At 45.8% G+C, this 17,934-nt stretch overlaps 1 protein-coding gene across 4 annotated transcripts in view; it reads right to left on the bottom strand.

Moving 5' to 3' along the window:
• The window catches only part of Ten-a (Teneurin-a transmembrane protein), a 593,712-nt gene that overhangs the window by 386,332 nt on the left and 189,446 nt on the right, over positions 1-17,934 (bottom strand). For all 4 annotated transcript variants that reach the window (XM_076809436.1, XM_076809438.1, XM_076809439.1 and 1 more), the window contains exon 4: positions 9,880-10,128. In XM_076809436.1, coding sequence (XP_076665551.1) covers positions 9,880-10,117 — 238 coding nt within the window. In that variant the 5' untranslated portion in view covers positions 10,118-10,128. The remainder of the gene's footprint in view (positions 1-9,879; positions 10,129-17,934) is intronic.

The following is a 17,934-nucleotide window of genomic DNA, read 5'->3' as shown; positions in this document are numbered from 1 at the left end:
CATCAAGGGTATCATCGCGAAGAATCTTAAAGGTTCAAGTCACGCGTTATCGTGCTCCCCGGGCGCTGGCCCGTGATTCAGGAACCGTCTACCAAATGCTCGAGCCGCACCACTGCCGGCGCGCGCTCCCGCCCCTCGCGTCGTTCGATATTAACAGCGGGCATTATCCACGGACACAGACGTTTTATTTCCACTTGACCGACGATATATCCTCCCGAACTGCCCTGCAACTGCCAGCGCTTCGTAGACGTAGCAATTCCGAGTAATAACAGTCGCCCAGCCCTTAAGTCTCCGCCGATCGTCGATCGGTGAATGTATTGGTCCCTTAAACAACATTTAGAGCGGACAGACGTAGCGTATACTAACATGTTTGAAAATTTACCGACAATACAGATAATACTGATCCTTCCATTCGATACACCCAGACCTTTATGGGGTTATACCTAGTCAGGCGGCCGAAAAGAGGCGAATGTTTGTGAATTTTTTTTGAAAAAGCGGAAGCAGATATTCTTACAGAATATTTTGCATATAAAAGAGCAACATTTAAAGAATATTTGGTAATTTTTTCGTACAAAAATATTTCAGTTTATAATAAAGTAACATTAAAAAAAACTTAAAAAAGTAAAGAAAGTACATGAAATCAAATAAATCACAAAAGAATAGAAGATAATAACAATTAGAATATAAAAAAAGATGTGAAATCAAAATAATGAAGGTATTCTCAGATCATCAATACACATACCTTCCCTCTCGCAGACTTTCACATAATTTGTCAATTTAAAACTCTGACAATATGAGTACACTTTCATTATTTTGCGTTTTTAAATAATTCTTAGTCATCGACACCTTGACCTTGCCTGGCCACACCAAGTATTTGACCGAAAGCACCTTTATGTACTTGCAGATTATTTTGATTTCACATCTTTTTTTATATTCTAATTATTATCTTCTATTCTTTTGTGATTTATTTGATTTCATGTACTTGGCGTAATTTCTTTACTTTCTTGAAGTTTTTGTTTATAGGGATAACCCCTTAACACGTCGCTACCCATAAACCATTTAGATCGCGTTAACATCTGCCAGTGTACAGAAGCTACGGAAAATGTAGTCCTACGTTCTGAATCGCCAACGTTGAAGTGTGCCACCGTCTTCGTTCCCCGCTGCCTCGCGACCTCCACTATATTTCTTCCAGCCAGCGTACACATGTACTGGCACAATGTGCTGGACCGTGTTGCGGTGGCGCCTGGTGCGCGCTATAGAGAGCTAAACCCAGCCACCGGGGTGGCTCGTGTACCCGGTGTGCTTATGGTTATGTAGGCCTACCTCGTGCGCCGTTCATCTGCTATCTACGTCAAGCGAATATTACCGAGGGCCTTTGAGCGGTACTCCCGCATACCGCCAACTATTTGCAACGTTACGTCGCAAATTGGCGGGCGCGCAGGCTGCCACGGAGTCTTTGTGCGCGGGATTCCTTGGAAAATCTCCTGGGCCAGACTCTGCCTAGATTTCGCGTCGCGAGCGACTAGGGAACATTTAAGTGCCCGCGGTGGTTGAACTTTAGATTGAAGCAAACTATGTTTCAAACGTTTGACACCGTCACCAGATTTCTCACGTGAAATAGAACGTTGCGCGACCGCTATGTTTTCAGAAGCCTTCTTAAATTCAGTGCAATGATGGGTTTGGAATATCTTCCGAAAGTTTGGGAGGATATATACTAGTTCTTGGTGTATTCCCTCGAGCATAGAATCCAGGCACTCGTATCAGAAAGCGATCTGCAATCTCTGTCGCATATAGATGGCCCGCTGCAGATAAACGCGACCTGGATACACACCCCGAAGGAAGGTCGCGGGGAAATTTACCGCGATCCCCTGTCGACGGGTACGTAAAAGACAGATACACGTCCGCCGATAAGATTTATCAGAGTTTTCTTGTTAGGCGGCACTGGGATCGGGCTCCACACCCCCCACGACAGAAATTCGATCCGATGCATTTTAATGAACCGTTCTCGCTGGCAATAGAGTGATTTAAATGGATCGACCGTCTGTAACACAATTATTCAAGAGATCGGTCGAGGAGAGCCTCTCTGTAATTTGACGTTCAAAGCGATTCCCAGACACGTGAATTTCGATCGCGCGCGATCAGACGTCCTTAAATTATTCATTCCTCCTGAGAGCCCCGTTGGCCTTTCCCCGAGCCTCGGCGAAAGAATAAGTGGAAAAGGTGAACCGCTTTCCTCCCTTCGGAAACTTTTGTATTACCTTCTAATGATTGTTGCTGGCCCGACGGTGTACCTTCGCCCGTCAACTTTTCTCACCTAATCTCGTGCGTTAGTGGCCAATAAGCGTGGTGGGTTCCTCTCAACGTGGCCACCCAGAATATAATATTGCCGTTCTCCGCGATGACACGAAAAAGTGTTTAAAGAAGAAAGCGCTTCTGTCAAAGTTTAAGAAGAACGCCTTCGCCATCTTGTCACTTGTCCCTTCAAAAAGAACGACGATATCTCAAGGAACATTTCTTCGCGGCATCCAGAAATAGGAAAATACTTAGAGTGAACGCAAATTAAATAGATTTTAAGGTAGGCAGACTTCTCGCTCAGAGAAGATAAGCCCAGAATGTTCAAATGTGTCGCCACAACACAAGAAGCTACTCGAGCTGTACCTCTGAAAGGCAAAGCAAATGAAGGGTCGGATGCAATAAGGGGACTAGCGCTCGAAAACGGGAAAAATTATTGTCCAATCGCTAAGAAAGATTGGAAAATTAAATGTTGTTAAACTGAATTTTAAAAAATAGTGTTGTAAAGCTCGTCACGACATTTTTTCTATTTACAGTTTGTTTAACCAATCATTACTATTCGAGCTAAAAATTATAAATAAAAAAATTTTCATCGTCCAAAATCATTATTTTTTTAAACATAAATTGCGATAACTTGAGTAAATATTAACATATTTTTATGAAACTTAAAACATAACTTCAGAAAACGAAGCCATAAAATGTATGTAAAAAACCCTTATGTTAACAAATGTAATAATATTTAATTAAAAAGTATTACTGGACATAACCCATGTTTTTCAACGTTCACCGTTAAAAAGTATCGAGGCAATTTTGAAGTACATATAATTTGCAGCGACAAAGTTTTTCCTTAATATATAAGGAAGATTTTCGCAATTTTTCACTGTGATTAATAAATATTTCTAGAAGATATGACGATATATATAAATCCCGCGCGACACCAACAGTCAACACGAGTGCTAGGACTACTAAGTAGCGCATTATACGCGGCCGCTGACTGTTGGTGGCGCGGGAGATTTATATATATCGTCATATCTTCTAAAATTATTTATTAATCAGTGTGAAAAATGGTGAAAATCTTCCTCGTATATTAAGGAAAAACTTTGTTGCTGCAAGTTATATGTACCTCAAAATTGCTTCGATACTTTTTAACGGTGAACGTTGAAAAACATGGGTTAAGTCCAGATTTACTTTTTAATTAAATATTATTACATTTATTAACATAAGGGTTTTGTACATACATTTTACGGCTTCGCTAGAGTTTTTTGAAGTTATGTTTTAAGTTTCATAACAATCTATTAATATTTACTCAAGTTATCGCAATTTATTTTAAAAAAAATAATGATTTTGGACGATGAAAAATTTTTTATTTATAATTTTTAGCTCGAATAGTAATGATTGGTTAAACAAACTGTAAATAGAAAAAATGTGTGTCGTGGAGAGCTTTACAACACTATACTTTTAAAATTCAGTTTAACAAAATTTAATTTTCCAATCTTTCGTAGCGTTCGGACAATATTTTTTCCCATTTTCGAGGGCTAGTCCCCTCATTGCATCCGACCCTTCAATAGTTCTCGTGCAATGCGTTACAAGCTTCCAATAGTGTTCAATTAAGATTAAGTTCAATAACACCTAACGACAAGAAAGTGAAAGTTTTAAAATCGAGAACGCGTGCTCTGTATATCTTTAACTATTTTCGAATTGGGTCAGGAGCTCCTCGACGGTCGAACCGCTTTCACGCGTAAAAATAATAGACGCCGGAAGATTATGTAAAATAATGAAATCCCGACCGGGAGTCGGTCGTTTTTAGAACAGCGAGCTCGCGCCGGATTTACTCCAGCGATCGTGAATCAAGACAGTCGCTGGAACTAGAGGTTCCCGTCCCGCTTCCGGGACATTTTCGACTTGCGACGCATTACGGAGTTCCGCAGCAAGCCTGGGAACGATTCTCGCGGTCTTGGGAGAACGATGTTAAGCCGAGAGTAAATTTTTAATGGGCCCACGGGGCTTCCGGCTTTATGAAATAGTGCCGCGATACATGCGAATGATCGAGACGAAGAATTAAGCCGCGCGATAAGAAACGCTTCGCGCTATCGATCCGTCATACTACCCACTCTGCAGGATCGATAAACCCTCGAAAATAATAAAAAAAAAATACACTGAAGAATTATATACAGGGGTTTACAGAAAATGTCCAGTACTTGGAGCATATAGGTAACACTAAAATATATGTCAACGAATTAATAGTACCGTATAAGCTGTAATATCAGTTACTCTGTATCCTATGCTTCCACACGCGTGCTATCCTATCAATTTTTCCTGAATCAAGAAATTTTCCCTCCCTTCAGCGTGTTTCGACTGCACCCTCCGCGCACCATACAGAACGACGAGCGTAAGAGGGAGGGCGCGGTAATTAACGCACCAAGTTCCTCCGCGATTCGCCATTGTAGCTACATCTGACCGCGTCAAATTAATAGTCCACGGCACGTCTATGCAAACGCCACGCGGAAAATCAACACTTACAATGCCGCGGGAAGCTATACATTATCCAGCGCGTTATCGCCTGCGCCGTCGGGTGCACGCGCGCGCGCGCGCGCCCACCGGGGTCAATATTTTCCATACGGAGAACGGCGAAGCGTGATGCAGCAAACAGCGCCGGGCATAATGAGCTGACAATGTAATGTCCAAAGTGAATCTGGAGACAGCAGCTCTCCGCTGGACGTCAATATATTGATGACTGGTGCGGTAGGAGATTAAGAGACGCCGTTACATGCAACGTAGAGTCGGCGTGTGTGTGAATGGTCAGCAGCGGGACGTCCATGGTGTTGTAAACTTGACAGCGCGCACCATGGCACGCAATGTTATTAAAGCTTTATCGAGCTCTCTATCCAGCGGGGAGATCGTAAAAGGTATTCCGATCCGTGATATAAGACGAGGCACCGCGACGATGCGGGGTTTTACGGGGCGTAGCTTCTCCCTGTAACGGGCCTGCCAATCGAGGGGTAACGCGATCCACCACTTACGCCTTAAAGAGAACGTAACGGCGATACCTAATAAAATGCTGTCGGATTATTTTTCACCTTGGGTACCACGGCCGAGGGAGAGCCGCGGTGAATCGACGTTACCATTAACGGAACATAATCCACGGGCTGGACACCGCTCGTTCAGGGGTGCCAGCCGTGAAAGAGCCGGCGGAGAGTGGGCGCCGTGAATGGAACCCTCTCCTCGTGCAGCGTACTTTCTGCACGATTCGCGAGCCCGCCGTGTTGCGTGGGACGAAATCGATCGCCTACCAGCGATCCATCGGGCGCTCATCAATTATCCCTGGCAGCCTCGAGGTAGACAGACTTGGCTGGGGGTTAATTAACCGCGCGATTTTAAGGCGGCGCGGCGTCTGCAGCGCGGAAATCAAGCGTACCATCCAACAACAAGCCCTCCTACGGCTGTTGTGAAGCGTTTCGTGCGCGTCGTATCGGGAAACTCGCGTCGTATCGATCTCCATGGAGAAACGTGCGGCGGTTGATCGACGTGGTGGGTAGTGGAGGATTGGCGGTGGAGAGGGAAGGGGTTCCAGACGGCTGTAGTCAGACTGAATTCAACTGGTTACGCAGGATCACTTGCCTGACGGTGAATCATGTCAACCAGCATTGCGAGTGTAAGAAATAGGTAAATGTCCCAATTAGCGACCCTGTAACATCTACGCGCACGTTCTAACAAATTTACATATTAAAAGTATTTATCGCAGTTGCTCATTAATAGCCTGTCATATGGCTGGTTCTTTTCCAGTATGAAAAGGACCCTTTTTCATGATGAAATTGTTCGAATATAATTATTAATAATAAATATATTATACGGTGCACGTGGACCTATTTTTGACCTTCAATTCTCTCTTCGTCTCAAATAGTGACCTACACTAGGTATAAAAAGTCTGCGTACACTAAGGTATGCAGAAGTGTCTGTTTATGAAAATATAGAAATATCCTTGAATTCAGGTCAAAATGTATTTGTAACACGTACATGGTATGTTTACATTTCTAGTAATGTCAAAGTAACAAATTAAAAATGACCAGAACTTAAATACAAACAATAAAACGAGAAATGTCTCTGAAAAGTCGCCAGAAAAAGTCTGCGTACAGGTATAACAAAAGTAAAAATAATCCTAAGTGATGCAAAGTTAGTAGCTTGTAAAATTCAAGTTCGGTAAAGAGAAACTACTTTTTCACGGCTTTGTAGCTGACACACGTGAAAGCATTTATTAATTACTTAATCATATGTTATGATATACATTATTGAAACCATCAGCAAGATACTTTGAATCGAATTCAATACTTTTAACGCCCGTTTCGAGCAGAAAAAAATTCATATTTAAATATAAAGGATAAAGTGTCATTAATTGGGACTGGGTCGCTAATTGGGACATTTACCTCAGTGAAGTCTATCAGAAGATGAGATCTACCGTGGTCTGTTGACTCCTTACACTCAAGCCCACTCATCTTCCTCGCCCTGACAAGTCGTAGAATGACTCAACGACCACTTGCATTTGTTCGAATCACAATCTCGGTTCGACTCGCCTCGCGGCCACCGCGTCGTTCCTTTCGATACCCTCGGAGTGCGGTTACGTGACACTGCGTCGCTGCGAATCGAGTCTAGCCAGGCAACGGATGGCCGCGGGAAAAGGGACAGGGACGGGACGGAGAGGAAATGGGAGAATGGGGATGAAAATGGGGAACGTGGGATGTGGGGTCGAGGGTGAGCCGGCCGGATCCAGTAAGGGAGGGAGCGGTAATCGGCAGCAAGTGAATTGGAACAAATGCAGACAGACGTGAGGTGGGCTGCTGGCTCGCTTGATACCGCAACCAAGAAATATAGTATAAACCGAGCGCTGGTATTAATTGAGTTCGCCCCCCTCTTTCGCCGATGTAACCGTGCCACCCTTCTGCCATTTCCCCCAACTATTTTGTCCGACTTTAAGACGACTCGATGAAACACTCGCGGACTAAGTCGGGGCTAAGAACGCGCGGGAAAACGGCGCAGGATCACTGATCTCCGCCGAATCTCTACTGTTTCAGCCCTGCACTGTGACGAAAGTGGATTCGAGGATCCCAAAATGCTGCACGCGTAATCCAAGAACTTGGAACCAACTCTGTAAGTATTAAACACGAACTCGGCAGCAGAGAAAGTGTATTCGCAATATCAAGTCGCACTGAATCCCTAATTGCCAGCGAAGTTGGCTTCTCGTGCGTTCTCGCGCGTACGCAATACCGTGACGCTATCAAAGTCACAGGTTTGTAGATTTAATCGGGATGATCGTGCGTATCCCAGGTCAAATAGTGGTCATTGCATCACGGTACGCGCGATATTGAACTATTATTTGCGCAAGTAGTAATCCAAATAAGCCGCGAATGATAACGCAGTTATGCGGACGCGCGATATTTATGCGGCCAGCCGCGAACGTAGCGCGCAATCGATGCACGCGGGGAAGAAGGTGGAAGGGCGACGCGATTATTCGCGGATCACGCGGTGTCGCGTCCGCGGTAATATTATTTTTCCGGCTTTGTTTACTCGACCGCGTCGCGACGCACGAGCCGCGGAGGAAGCCGTCCGACCTACCCTGGCAATCTGGATTTCACCGGGGAACTTAATATCCGGCCGCGCTCGTAGACGACGCGGGCAAGTAAAACTAATTTCGTAAATCCTTTAATCTACGCGTTTGCCGGCGAGTCGAAGGAAGATTAAGGGAGAAGCGAACTGAATGGGCTGAGCAACGAGAGCTTCTGATGGAATATGATGAACGAGCCACCCTGAACTTTATTATTGGCGGAGGGAGATATCGAGTCGAAGGAAGGGAAAAAAACTTACCGGCACCGGCGAGTATCGTTAAATCGTTGCTCGGAGGTCCGCCGACAGAGCCGTTACATGCCCGATGATTCGCGAGCCCCTTGTGTTTTGTTGTTTAGCGCGATCACGGGAGACAGTTGGAAAGGGAACGGCAGCGATTTAATTGTAGTAATTCCAAGTTCGCGAGACCCTCATTAAGTCGCTCGTTAAACTTCGTTCGAATCGGGGTCTGAGGATTGCCGATCGGAGGGCCATCCAATCAGGGCGTCGCCTTAGAGATCGAATCGTTACATTAATTCATTTTCTCTGAGATGGAGAAGATCCAAAGGCTTGCCAGCGGTGCTTCTAGTTAATGAAGCTAATCGTTTCGTTACTGTTTGCTCGCAATTGTTCATTACATTTTTTACGTCCGGTGTTATCTAGAGACGCGGTAGCGTCTCGACGCCAAGTACATGAAAGACACCCTGTATATGTCGACTGTCGCTACCGCTATCATTTACTCGTCGCACGGCTATTCCACCCTAACCTGAAACTTATTTATACAAATATGTATCGCTGTACCATTGAATTGCAACCAAAATGCAGTCTCAAACACACGGTAAGTTGCCGATATTAGAATTGCGACATGTTTGAATATCATCAAACTGTTTTTTATTTGTAACTAAACTGAGAATTTTATGTATATATAGATAATCGAAGCGTAAAATGATGCTGTGATTGGATTTATCCTTAATTCTGTCCTGTGATAATTTGTACGTTATAATATTAAAAATTATCTGAAGTCATTCCCTATGCAAATTATCTTTGTAAAAAGAATTGAGATCTCCATAAAAAAACTTAAAAAAAGTAAAGAAATTACGCCAAGTACATGAAATCAAATAAATCGCAAAAGAATAGAAGATAATAATAATTAGAATATAAAAAAAAAATGTGAAATCAAAATAATGAAGGTATTCTCAGATCATCAATACACATACCGTCCCTTCCCAGGCTTTCAGATAATTTGTCACTTTAAAACTCTGACCACACAAGTACGCTTTCATTATTTTGCGTTTTTAAATAATTCTTACTCGTCGACACCTTGACCTAACCTGGCCACGCCAAGTATTTGATTTCCAGGCCGCGGACATCTAGGCAAATTTCTAGATGTTACATTTTATCTTCGCATTATTAAAATGTCCGCGATATGGGTAATGGAATGTATGAACACAGCATTTTAGCTGTGTATACGTAATTGTGTCATCTTAAGCGCAGTTGGAAAGCACCTTTATGTACTTGCAGCTCATTTTGATTTCACATCTTTTTTATATTCTAATTATTATTACCTTCTCTTCTTTTGCGATTTATTTGATTTCATGTACTTGGCGTAATTTTTTTAATTTTTTAAATTTTTTTATGGTATACTTTGGCAGATTTTATCTACTCTCGCTGATGGTAATAGAAACAGATGTCTACTTATTAGACTCCCCTCAGTGCCAAGAAGAGATCCGCCCTTAGCGCGAAGGAAACTGAATTCCCACTTAATAAGAAGCCAAAGCAAATACACCACTCCACCCCAAAATACATAATTCCTCGGTCCCGCGATATATTCACCCTCGGCAGGCGTGGATAGGCAACTCCTATCAAACGTCTATTCTTTCCCCTGCAAGCATGATTCGATCCAGCGCGGGCTGGAAAGTTTTCCTCGTACATCTAGCGCAAGGTAGCAGGCTCTCGATCAAGGTATCAAACATCAATTATATCATCACTCACTTCCATACTGCTGCGCCAGGAGGGAGGCGAAAACCTGGCCTGGACTTCGGGCACCTCTGCCAGCGGACGAAGCGGAAGCGGCACCGACGGCGTGACGGGTGTTGTTTTCCTCGTCGTCGCTGCTCGACTGGGCACTGGGTCCGTAACCGCGCCTTTCACGCCATTCCAGGGACCGTTGACGGCGCAGCCCACGGCCCCCGTTTCCGTGGCCGTGGCCCAGGGTGCCCTCGCCGTCCATCACTGCAGCATCTGCGACAAAATCAGGGGAATTTCATTAGCCACCCGTGGCTACGTACATATGCACCCAAAAGGTAAAAGCCAGAGAGATAACGTACGCGTTCGTATAACCCTGACCTTCTCAGGTATCTACTTCAATTCGAAATAGCAGCAAATCCCTCGTTATTAGGAAAAGCAGTCCATTTTACTGGGCAAACATTTCGGTGCTGCACGCTTGAAAAGCAGGATTCCTGATTGGTTTAAATTGTCAGTCCTGGCTGTTCTGTTACGGGAACAATTTAATCAAGTAACGGTCGAAATAATTCAACGAGCTGCTATCAGCGTTCAAAGTAACAATCACCGTGGTAAAAAGCGGTGGGAAATTTAATTCGTAAACAATGTGCAACGGTGCGAACACTGGGACAGGTTACCGACGTTTAAATAAATCTATTACACGGAACAATTTTATCAAATTCAATATTACGATCGATTTATACCTTCTGAATCGCCACTGCGACATATCCTGTGACGCTGACGCACTTCCACTGGCATAGAATCCTGACCCGCGATTTGTGAAAGCGCATACTTCGTGCCGTGGATTTTATTCATATAAAAAACGCTAGATAATGGAAGCCTCCGATACACCGAAACCCGATAACACTTGAACATCAAACAACGCAGGCTCATTAACCATTCACGGCCGCCGATGGGAGTCATTGGAGGTCGAATGAAATCGAATTGCAAGCCCCGATACTCGCCGATATTGAACGTGGATAATTCGCGTATCGACACAGGCAGACGTGTTTACGTCTGGACCACAGCCTGTGTTTTGTGCGTATCGCTAGGAATTCCGATCTATGAAAGAGATAACGGATATTCATGAATTTACCCAAATATCGCTTTCCAGTCAACAGCACATTCCTCCCAATTCCCAGCTCGCGATATTCGCTTGCTCGTCACAGACTCTACGCAGCTCCGCGACCATGGAAAGCTGCGTTTTATTTGTTCGTTTCTATCTACGCGTCGCGTCTACTCGACTCGTTTTCTCGCTACATTAGCATTTCCTGCTCCAGGATCCAAAGAGTTCGCATCGTTCCGTGTATTCGATTACTCGGTCCGTGGTCGTCATGGGGAACCAAGTTTCCCAAGATCAATAACATCTTGAGCGTGTACCGGATCAGATAATCGAGTGGCGGATGCCTCTTGAAATTCCCATGGAGACGTCCTCGCGGTGAGTAGCTCGCCGTTGATTGCAGAGACAGCTGATTGATGCTCGGGTGTACGATCCGAGCAGGCTGATCGACCGCCTTAAGATCACTCGCTGCTCTTTGGACTATGAAATTTCAGTTCCAAATCGCTACCACCTTTACAACTTCGTTTTCACAGCCGTCGAATCCAGATGACTCTGTGATCACTCTGTGGTGCCTAAGACCACTCGATGCATTGTGTTCGCAAAACATTACTTTTTCGGAGTATTCAGGCGAAAACGTTGCGAATTAATGGACGATTTCGGAAGGGAATCGGTGCCGCTTTGATTGAAAATGATCTGCCAAACGCGTGCCGCGCCACGGACAGCCCTTTGTGCAGTAACCAACGCGAATAAAGCCCAGGCGCTACACATTTCACGCGAGTATTCAAATTCGACGCGGGTCGGCACTTTTCATACAAGCAGCCAGCGCCGAACTCGGCGTTCCCCGACGAGCAAAAACACTCCGCTCCGGCATCGCGATCCAGTGGTCCCGCCTGAAATTTTACACGCTCCAGAAACAGTCGTTTCAATTGCAAACGCCCGAGCTCGGGGGTCAATGTCTTCCACGCGGAAGCAAATAAATATTCAGGAGGCGGGGGAGGGTTCGTTTAAAAATCCTCGAACAGCGTCGAACGATTTTAGCGGCGGGGGTAGCGAACGAACGAGTGGCGTGGGAACTGGGTGCCGCGTGGAAATTAAGAGCGAGCGAAGTTCCTGTTCGTTAGAGGCTTACCGAAACGCGAACGATACCGCACACCGCTGCGTTACGAAACGTACCGCGCCAGTCACGATTCGGCGAGGACGCAACGAAATTTGTAGAGGAATATCCAGCGGCGTTGGGCGTTACCGTTAATAAATTTCCCACCACGCCGGGAAGTCGGTGAGGGATAAGCCGTCTCCTCTGGAAACGTGCCCTTATGCATCGCCGGGCACCTCTCAGAGCCACTTTTCTCACTTGCCTCAATAGCGGCTAACAGGTCGCATCCTCTACAGACGAGAGGGTGCTTCTGGGATGTTTTGTTTCGCCGGAACCCTCGGCTCCTCCTTCGTTCGCGTGTAAACAAGTCGAGGACGTGGGAGACTTGTCAAACCGTAAGTGAATCGGAAAACTCGCCGCTCGGCCGGGTTAACGAAGAATCAGCGAACGCACTCGAACGGGGCACGCCTCCGAAGGGGGACGCTCGAATTACCCCACTCCAAGCCGGAACATTAAGGGAGAAGAAGACGTGATTTTCGTGGTGGTTGATTCCAGGATGAGCGTAGAAGAGGGTAAAATCTTTGCTCCGCGCAAGGGCACAGTTGTCATCTCGCGGAGGAAAGTAGACAACAATATGGCAAACAGGGTGGTTTATGTTCCGTCGTTTACGATCCCGTCTCCGACCCCCTGTCGTTCCGTTTCACGTATTAAGAATAGCATCCACCATTTTAATAGAACACTTCCATAAGAGCCTATAAACGCGGAGTACCGAACCATAGGGCACTCTTATTGCTATAACTTCTAACACGTGGCATTAACGGCCGATAATGTGACAGTCTTGTACAATATAAAAAGTTCCACGTGGAAGAAAGCCTGTCTCGGAGCTGCTGACTATAGGGACCATGCTCCACGTTACCCTGCATTCTTTCGCGGCGTAAAACGCTGGGCCTTATAAAACAGGAGTATCCGTTCCTTTATGAAAAGGCTGGCATGACACACTTTTAACTATCATGACAATATTTTTTTAGAGAAACTCGCTGCTGGATGTCGTCGTTCTCGTGGAATATAGGGTAAACTGCACTAATGCTGGCACTGCGCTAATCACTGGCACTCCTGATTAAAAAGGCAAATATTAAGAAGTACAAGCTTAGAAAGTACATTTTTACAATTTCTTATTTTTCTTCCACTACAACACTGCAAAGTCCAGTAGGTGAACTACACATTTTGCATAAAAAAAAATAGAAAAACATCCATAAATTTTAATTTACTATTTTAATCTTCTATTTTTGATTGAAATATAGATTTATTAAGTGTTGTAGGCATTTAATAGTGAATGAAATAGTCTGTTTAAACACTTCAAACTTCGTTTTTAACTACATTTAGGGTGCCAATGATTTTACTTTTATGCCTATTTTGTGTTTTTATTGAATATTTTTAAAATAAAAGACTTAATACGTACTCAAGAAGTTGCATTTTAATGAGAAATCCATAATTATTAATAATTTCAAAGCTATTAATCGTATTGCCTCTCGTGTTAATAATTATTCCGGTATGATTGACCTTTTTGACTGTTCGTTAAACTCGTTTAAACAATCAATCTTCAAAATCGTCAACAGCTGACTGTTGCTGTGATTTTTTCTTTCAGGCGTCCTCTATTCAATGTTACTTATGCTCGCTTCGTTGTGCTCACCTAATTATTTTTGTTCTTTTTCTCACTTATGTATCAAAGGGCTTCCGTTAATAAACGTATTATTATTATTATTATTATAATAACTGAAAATGAAGACCATATAAAAATTTCACAAAAAAATATAGGCATTCCAATTCGGATTTCAGCTTAGGGTGCCAATCATTGTATAGTTTACCCTAGAACGTTCCGTTGAAAGAAATAACGTTGACCCTGGAATGTCCAAAACATCTCTCAAAGCAGCCCTTTTATCGATGTCGTCACTGATTTTAAAGACATTTCCTCGTATTAATCAAAACTTGGGTTAGGTGGGACACTCTGTGCGCGTTCCTTTACAACAATTTGCTTTTATGGCTGCATACTTGCACCCCATTAATATATTTCCGGGAACACGAGAGCACGCGAAACGACTCCGCTTACATCCGTCCCCTGCCCCTTATTTTTATCCAGGAAATTAGAGTCATCGCGAGGTTGTTTGCTCGGCCAGGCAAGAGCGTCATATTTCACGCACGAGAGGAACTCGAGAATCGTAATTGAACGCCGGGGCGGGGAGCCGTGGGGCTGGCGGGAGGATTCGTTGGACAGAACCGACGTCAAGACGAGCACAGGCATTAGGGAAAAAGTTATTCTTATTATTGAGGTGGGTGACACGTGTATATTATTGCCAAGAAGTTGCCTGCGCCGTTCGACGGCGGCGAGCCAGGACGTGAAAGTTTTCCGATACTTTCGCAACGACGACCTCGCGTCGTCCTCATAAGACAACCGGAATGCATCGTCGACGATCCACGTTTCCTTCATATCAGCCAATTGTCCGCAACCCTCGAGCGCCACTGCTACCCACGCCGCTGTGCATTTATTGTCAGCACGAGCTTAACAATTCTTCGTCAGGCTGCGCGCTTTTAGCGGTAAGCCAAGGAAATCGGGGCCAGCAAAGGCTCGATCGAGTTTCAATGGTATCGAGCACGCTTCGAGTGACAATGCGAGCGCACAGCTCGCTGGGGACCGCGAAAAAGCAGAATATTAAGCAGTCATGGGATTCCATCGCATCTCCAGTCCCTGCAACCCGTAAACATAAATCAGTCTGCGGGAGTCGTACGTAGCCTCTTAGAAAGGGGTTAAAAAGCCTCGTACGTACGGCACGCATACACTGCTCCGCGATCCGATGTGTACACGCTGCAATCGCGAGAGGTCGGCCTGTAACACCTCGCCGCGGACGGGAATATAGTGGCACTCCGACTTTCAGACCACGAATTCAGTCTTAGAGGAAGCCGTACTATAAAAGGCTTTAAGAGTTTCCCGGTGTTCGCGCGAATTGAGTGGGATTTGCATGGCACGCCGTGGCAGGAATTCCGCGAGAGATGTGGAGCGAGTTTTTAAACGGCGTCTAACGAACTCGACAGTCCCGGTGGGGACATGATCGTTGTGACTCTCCGCGAGTCGCTCGGTGGCCAAGGAGCACGTAAGAAGGGCATCTGAATGCATGAAACATAGGCCCTACAGTTCCCGCCTCGCGGCCAGATATGACTGGAGAGGGCGAGAAGGAGGTTTGCATATTCATCGACATCGCGCAGATCCCTCGTGCTCGTCAACCGAGAGGGCACACTTTGGATCTTAAACGTCAGACACCTCTCTTCTTGCCCCGAAATCGATGTCGCCGCGCGCAGGATAATTATGTCTGTCTGTAATCTCGCCGCGACGTTCCTGCAAGCACCTGATACCGTTCCTCTATCGCGAACGTACGCCAGCCGCCTTCGATGACGATCCCTCGCCGTGAAAATTTGAATATCCGCTAATTACCGGGCGTCTGCCACTCCGGTTCGAGGCGTATTACGTGTACCATTAAATTTTGCTTTGTACGCGATACGCGGAGCCCCGCGATCACGTTATGCATATGCCGCGGCACGCGTCGCGCGCGGAATACGCTCGCGGAGGATACGTGACGCCGCGGGGTAATAGCGTTCGAGGGTTACCGGCGACAATCGGCGCACCGCCCGAGCCAATAACGCGTAATGGCTCTCGATTGGGTGCTCGCGGGGTTGCTTAGCGAGATCGATCCCTGTTCGCCGATGCTTCGAGCGGTGAGCCAGATTTCTTAGACGGCTCGAAGCTCGACGGTTCCCGAAACTGTTTGCAGCGGAGCGGTGTCGCAAATGGATGCTCCTCGATTCTTCCTCGAGAGATCTAAATGAGCGAGCGCCCGTTGCTCGAGCTGATAGCGAGGGCGTATTTGTTCATGAAATGGTTCCTCGTGTAAATCCAGAGCGGCGGACTCGACGGCGGCCCTTCGAACGGACTCTCATCCGAAATTCTAAAGCGTCGAACGGAGGAGCGGGTAGGTGACAGCGCGAGACGAAGAAAATTGCACGGGGTGCGGGACAGGCGGTATTTTGCGGCGCAGAATGTCAATTAAACGGCGTGGCCGATTAACCATAACCGAAACCTCGACAAAGGCCAGAGCGTGTGCACCGTTTCGCACTCCGGCGGGTTCATCACGCGATAATTTATATGGTAATTCCAGGGATGTAATAAGTCCCCCTTGGCAAACTCTGGCTACCACTACACACGAGCGAGCCGCGTACACCGGCGTCCTAGGCTGACCCCGACGTTCCATCGGGAGTGAGGACGGCCTGCCGTGTACACATCATTACTAAAAGCGGTCATCGATTCATCGGGGCTTCGGCCAGCGGACGCCAGCCCGCCCAAACGATCCGCTCGTCCTGCTCTCTTGTAGTAAGCTCCTCTATAGAGAAGCCGCACTAGACGCGAGCGTGTGTGCGTCGCGTCCCCATTGTCAAATTTTCCCAGCCAGCCTCGATTCTACGCGTCCGATTTAATTAACACCATCTCGTTAACTTTCGTTACGGGCCGTCGTGTCGCGATCGAATCGCTGGAGGAAGATGAATTTAAATATTGAGCCGCGTCCTTTGCCTCCGTGATTAGCCCTGGCCATCCTGGATCGTTAGCGAGTATCGCGCCTGCGTGCTCCTGCTATCGAACATTTCGTGTCCGCTTGTAGCAAAAAATTCCTTCGTTTTTCTTCTCTTTCGAACACTGTATGCAGGGAATCAATAGAATTCAATGATAGCTTCCTGGCGACTCGTAATGAGATTTTCTTTATTGAGATTTAAAGATTCATGCAGGATCTTGAATAATATTATTGCGTGCAGTCCCCGGGACAAAACGATCCTCGACAACCACGACGTTAAATATATTCCAGGCTTGACTGCACGAGAGGTCACTGTTGATTCATGCGGATGAGAGGGTGGATATTAAAAGCAACGATAATCGATGAGGATGGATGGGGCTATATCGTTACGGCGATACGATTTATTCGTAAATTTTGTTTGCCCCGGCGAAATCGAAAAACCGCGACACGTCGGGGAGGAATAAGCACACACGGAAATATTTACGCGTACTTGGAGTGATTTCCAATTGCATCGGATCGTACTGGAAAACATACAGAAGTTACAAAGTTTGGTATTATCAATTGAAAATACCCTCGCGGGTTCGGAAACATTTTTCGTTTCTTCTATTCGTAGGTATTTGAATCTACGTAGAGTGCGAATAACTCTGCAGCGGCGATGAAAGGTGTATCGAACGCGAGCCCGGTCCTAATTACAGGGAATGAAGAAAACGCGGGTAATTATGTCAATCATTGCTATTGCACCAATTAAATGCCGCCGACGAACGTCGAAAGACGCTTAAACCCGATCCGCCGCGTCTCGAACGGCGCCGCGCCGTGAGATCCGTGGAAAGGTGCGCGAATCGATAGAAGTGGAAACACAAAACGAAAGGAGAAAAGGGGGGAATTACCGTTTAATTGATGACAAAGAAGAATTTCCACATTCGCCCGTCTGCGGGGGAGGTCAAAGCACCCGGTCGATTGAAGGCAAACGAGACCATTGCTAGACCTTTCAGAAGCTAGATTCGTTTGAGATCAGAGGACCGAGGACGTAGACCTGACTGCAGTGATTGCTAGGTCGATTGTCAGCGTCTCTGAGAGTGGTTCCGTGCCCCGGTCGTCGAGATTTGTAATTCTCCCTCATGATTATTTGGTCGATTTTCTTCGACTTCGGTTTTGGAATCATTAAAGCCTACGTTCCTTCCAAGCGAAAAAGTTTCGTCTAAAAGTATCCCCATTTAAAATGATAGTATCTCTATATTTCACCTGGTGATAACGTGACTTTCAACGATCGTTTACATTTT

This window comes from Andrena cerasifolii, chromosome 3 (assembly GCF_050908995.1).
Source record: "Andrena cerasifolii isolate SP2316 chromosome 3, iyAndCera1_principal, whole genome shotgun sequence".
NCBI classification, from domain to species: Eukaryota; Metazoa; Arthropoda; class Insecta; order Hymenoptera; family Andrenidae; genus Andrena; species Andrena cerasifolii.
The sequence above is the reverse complement of the archived record's forward strand: the minus strand, read 5'-3'. Positions and strand labels throughout refer to the sequence as shown.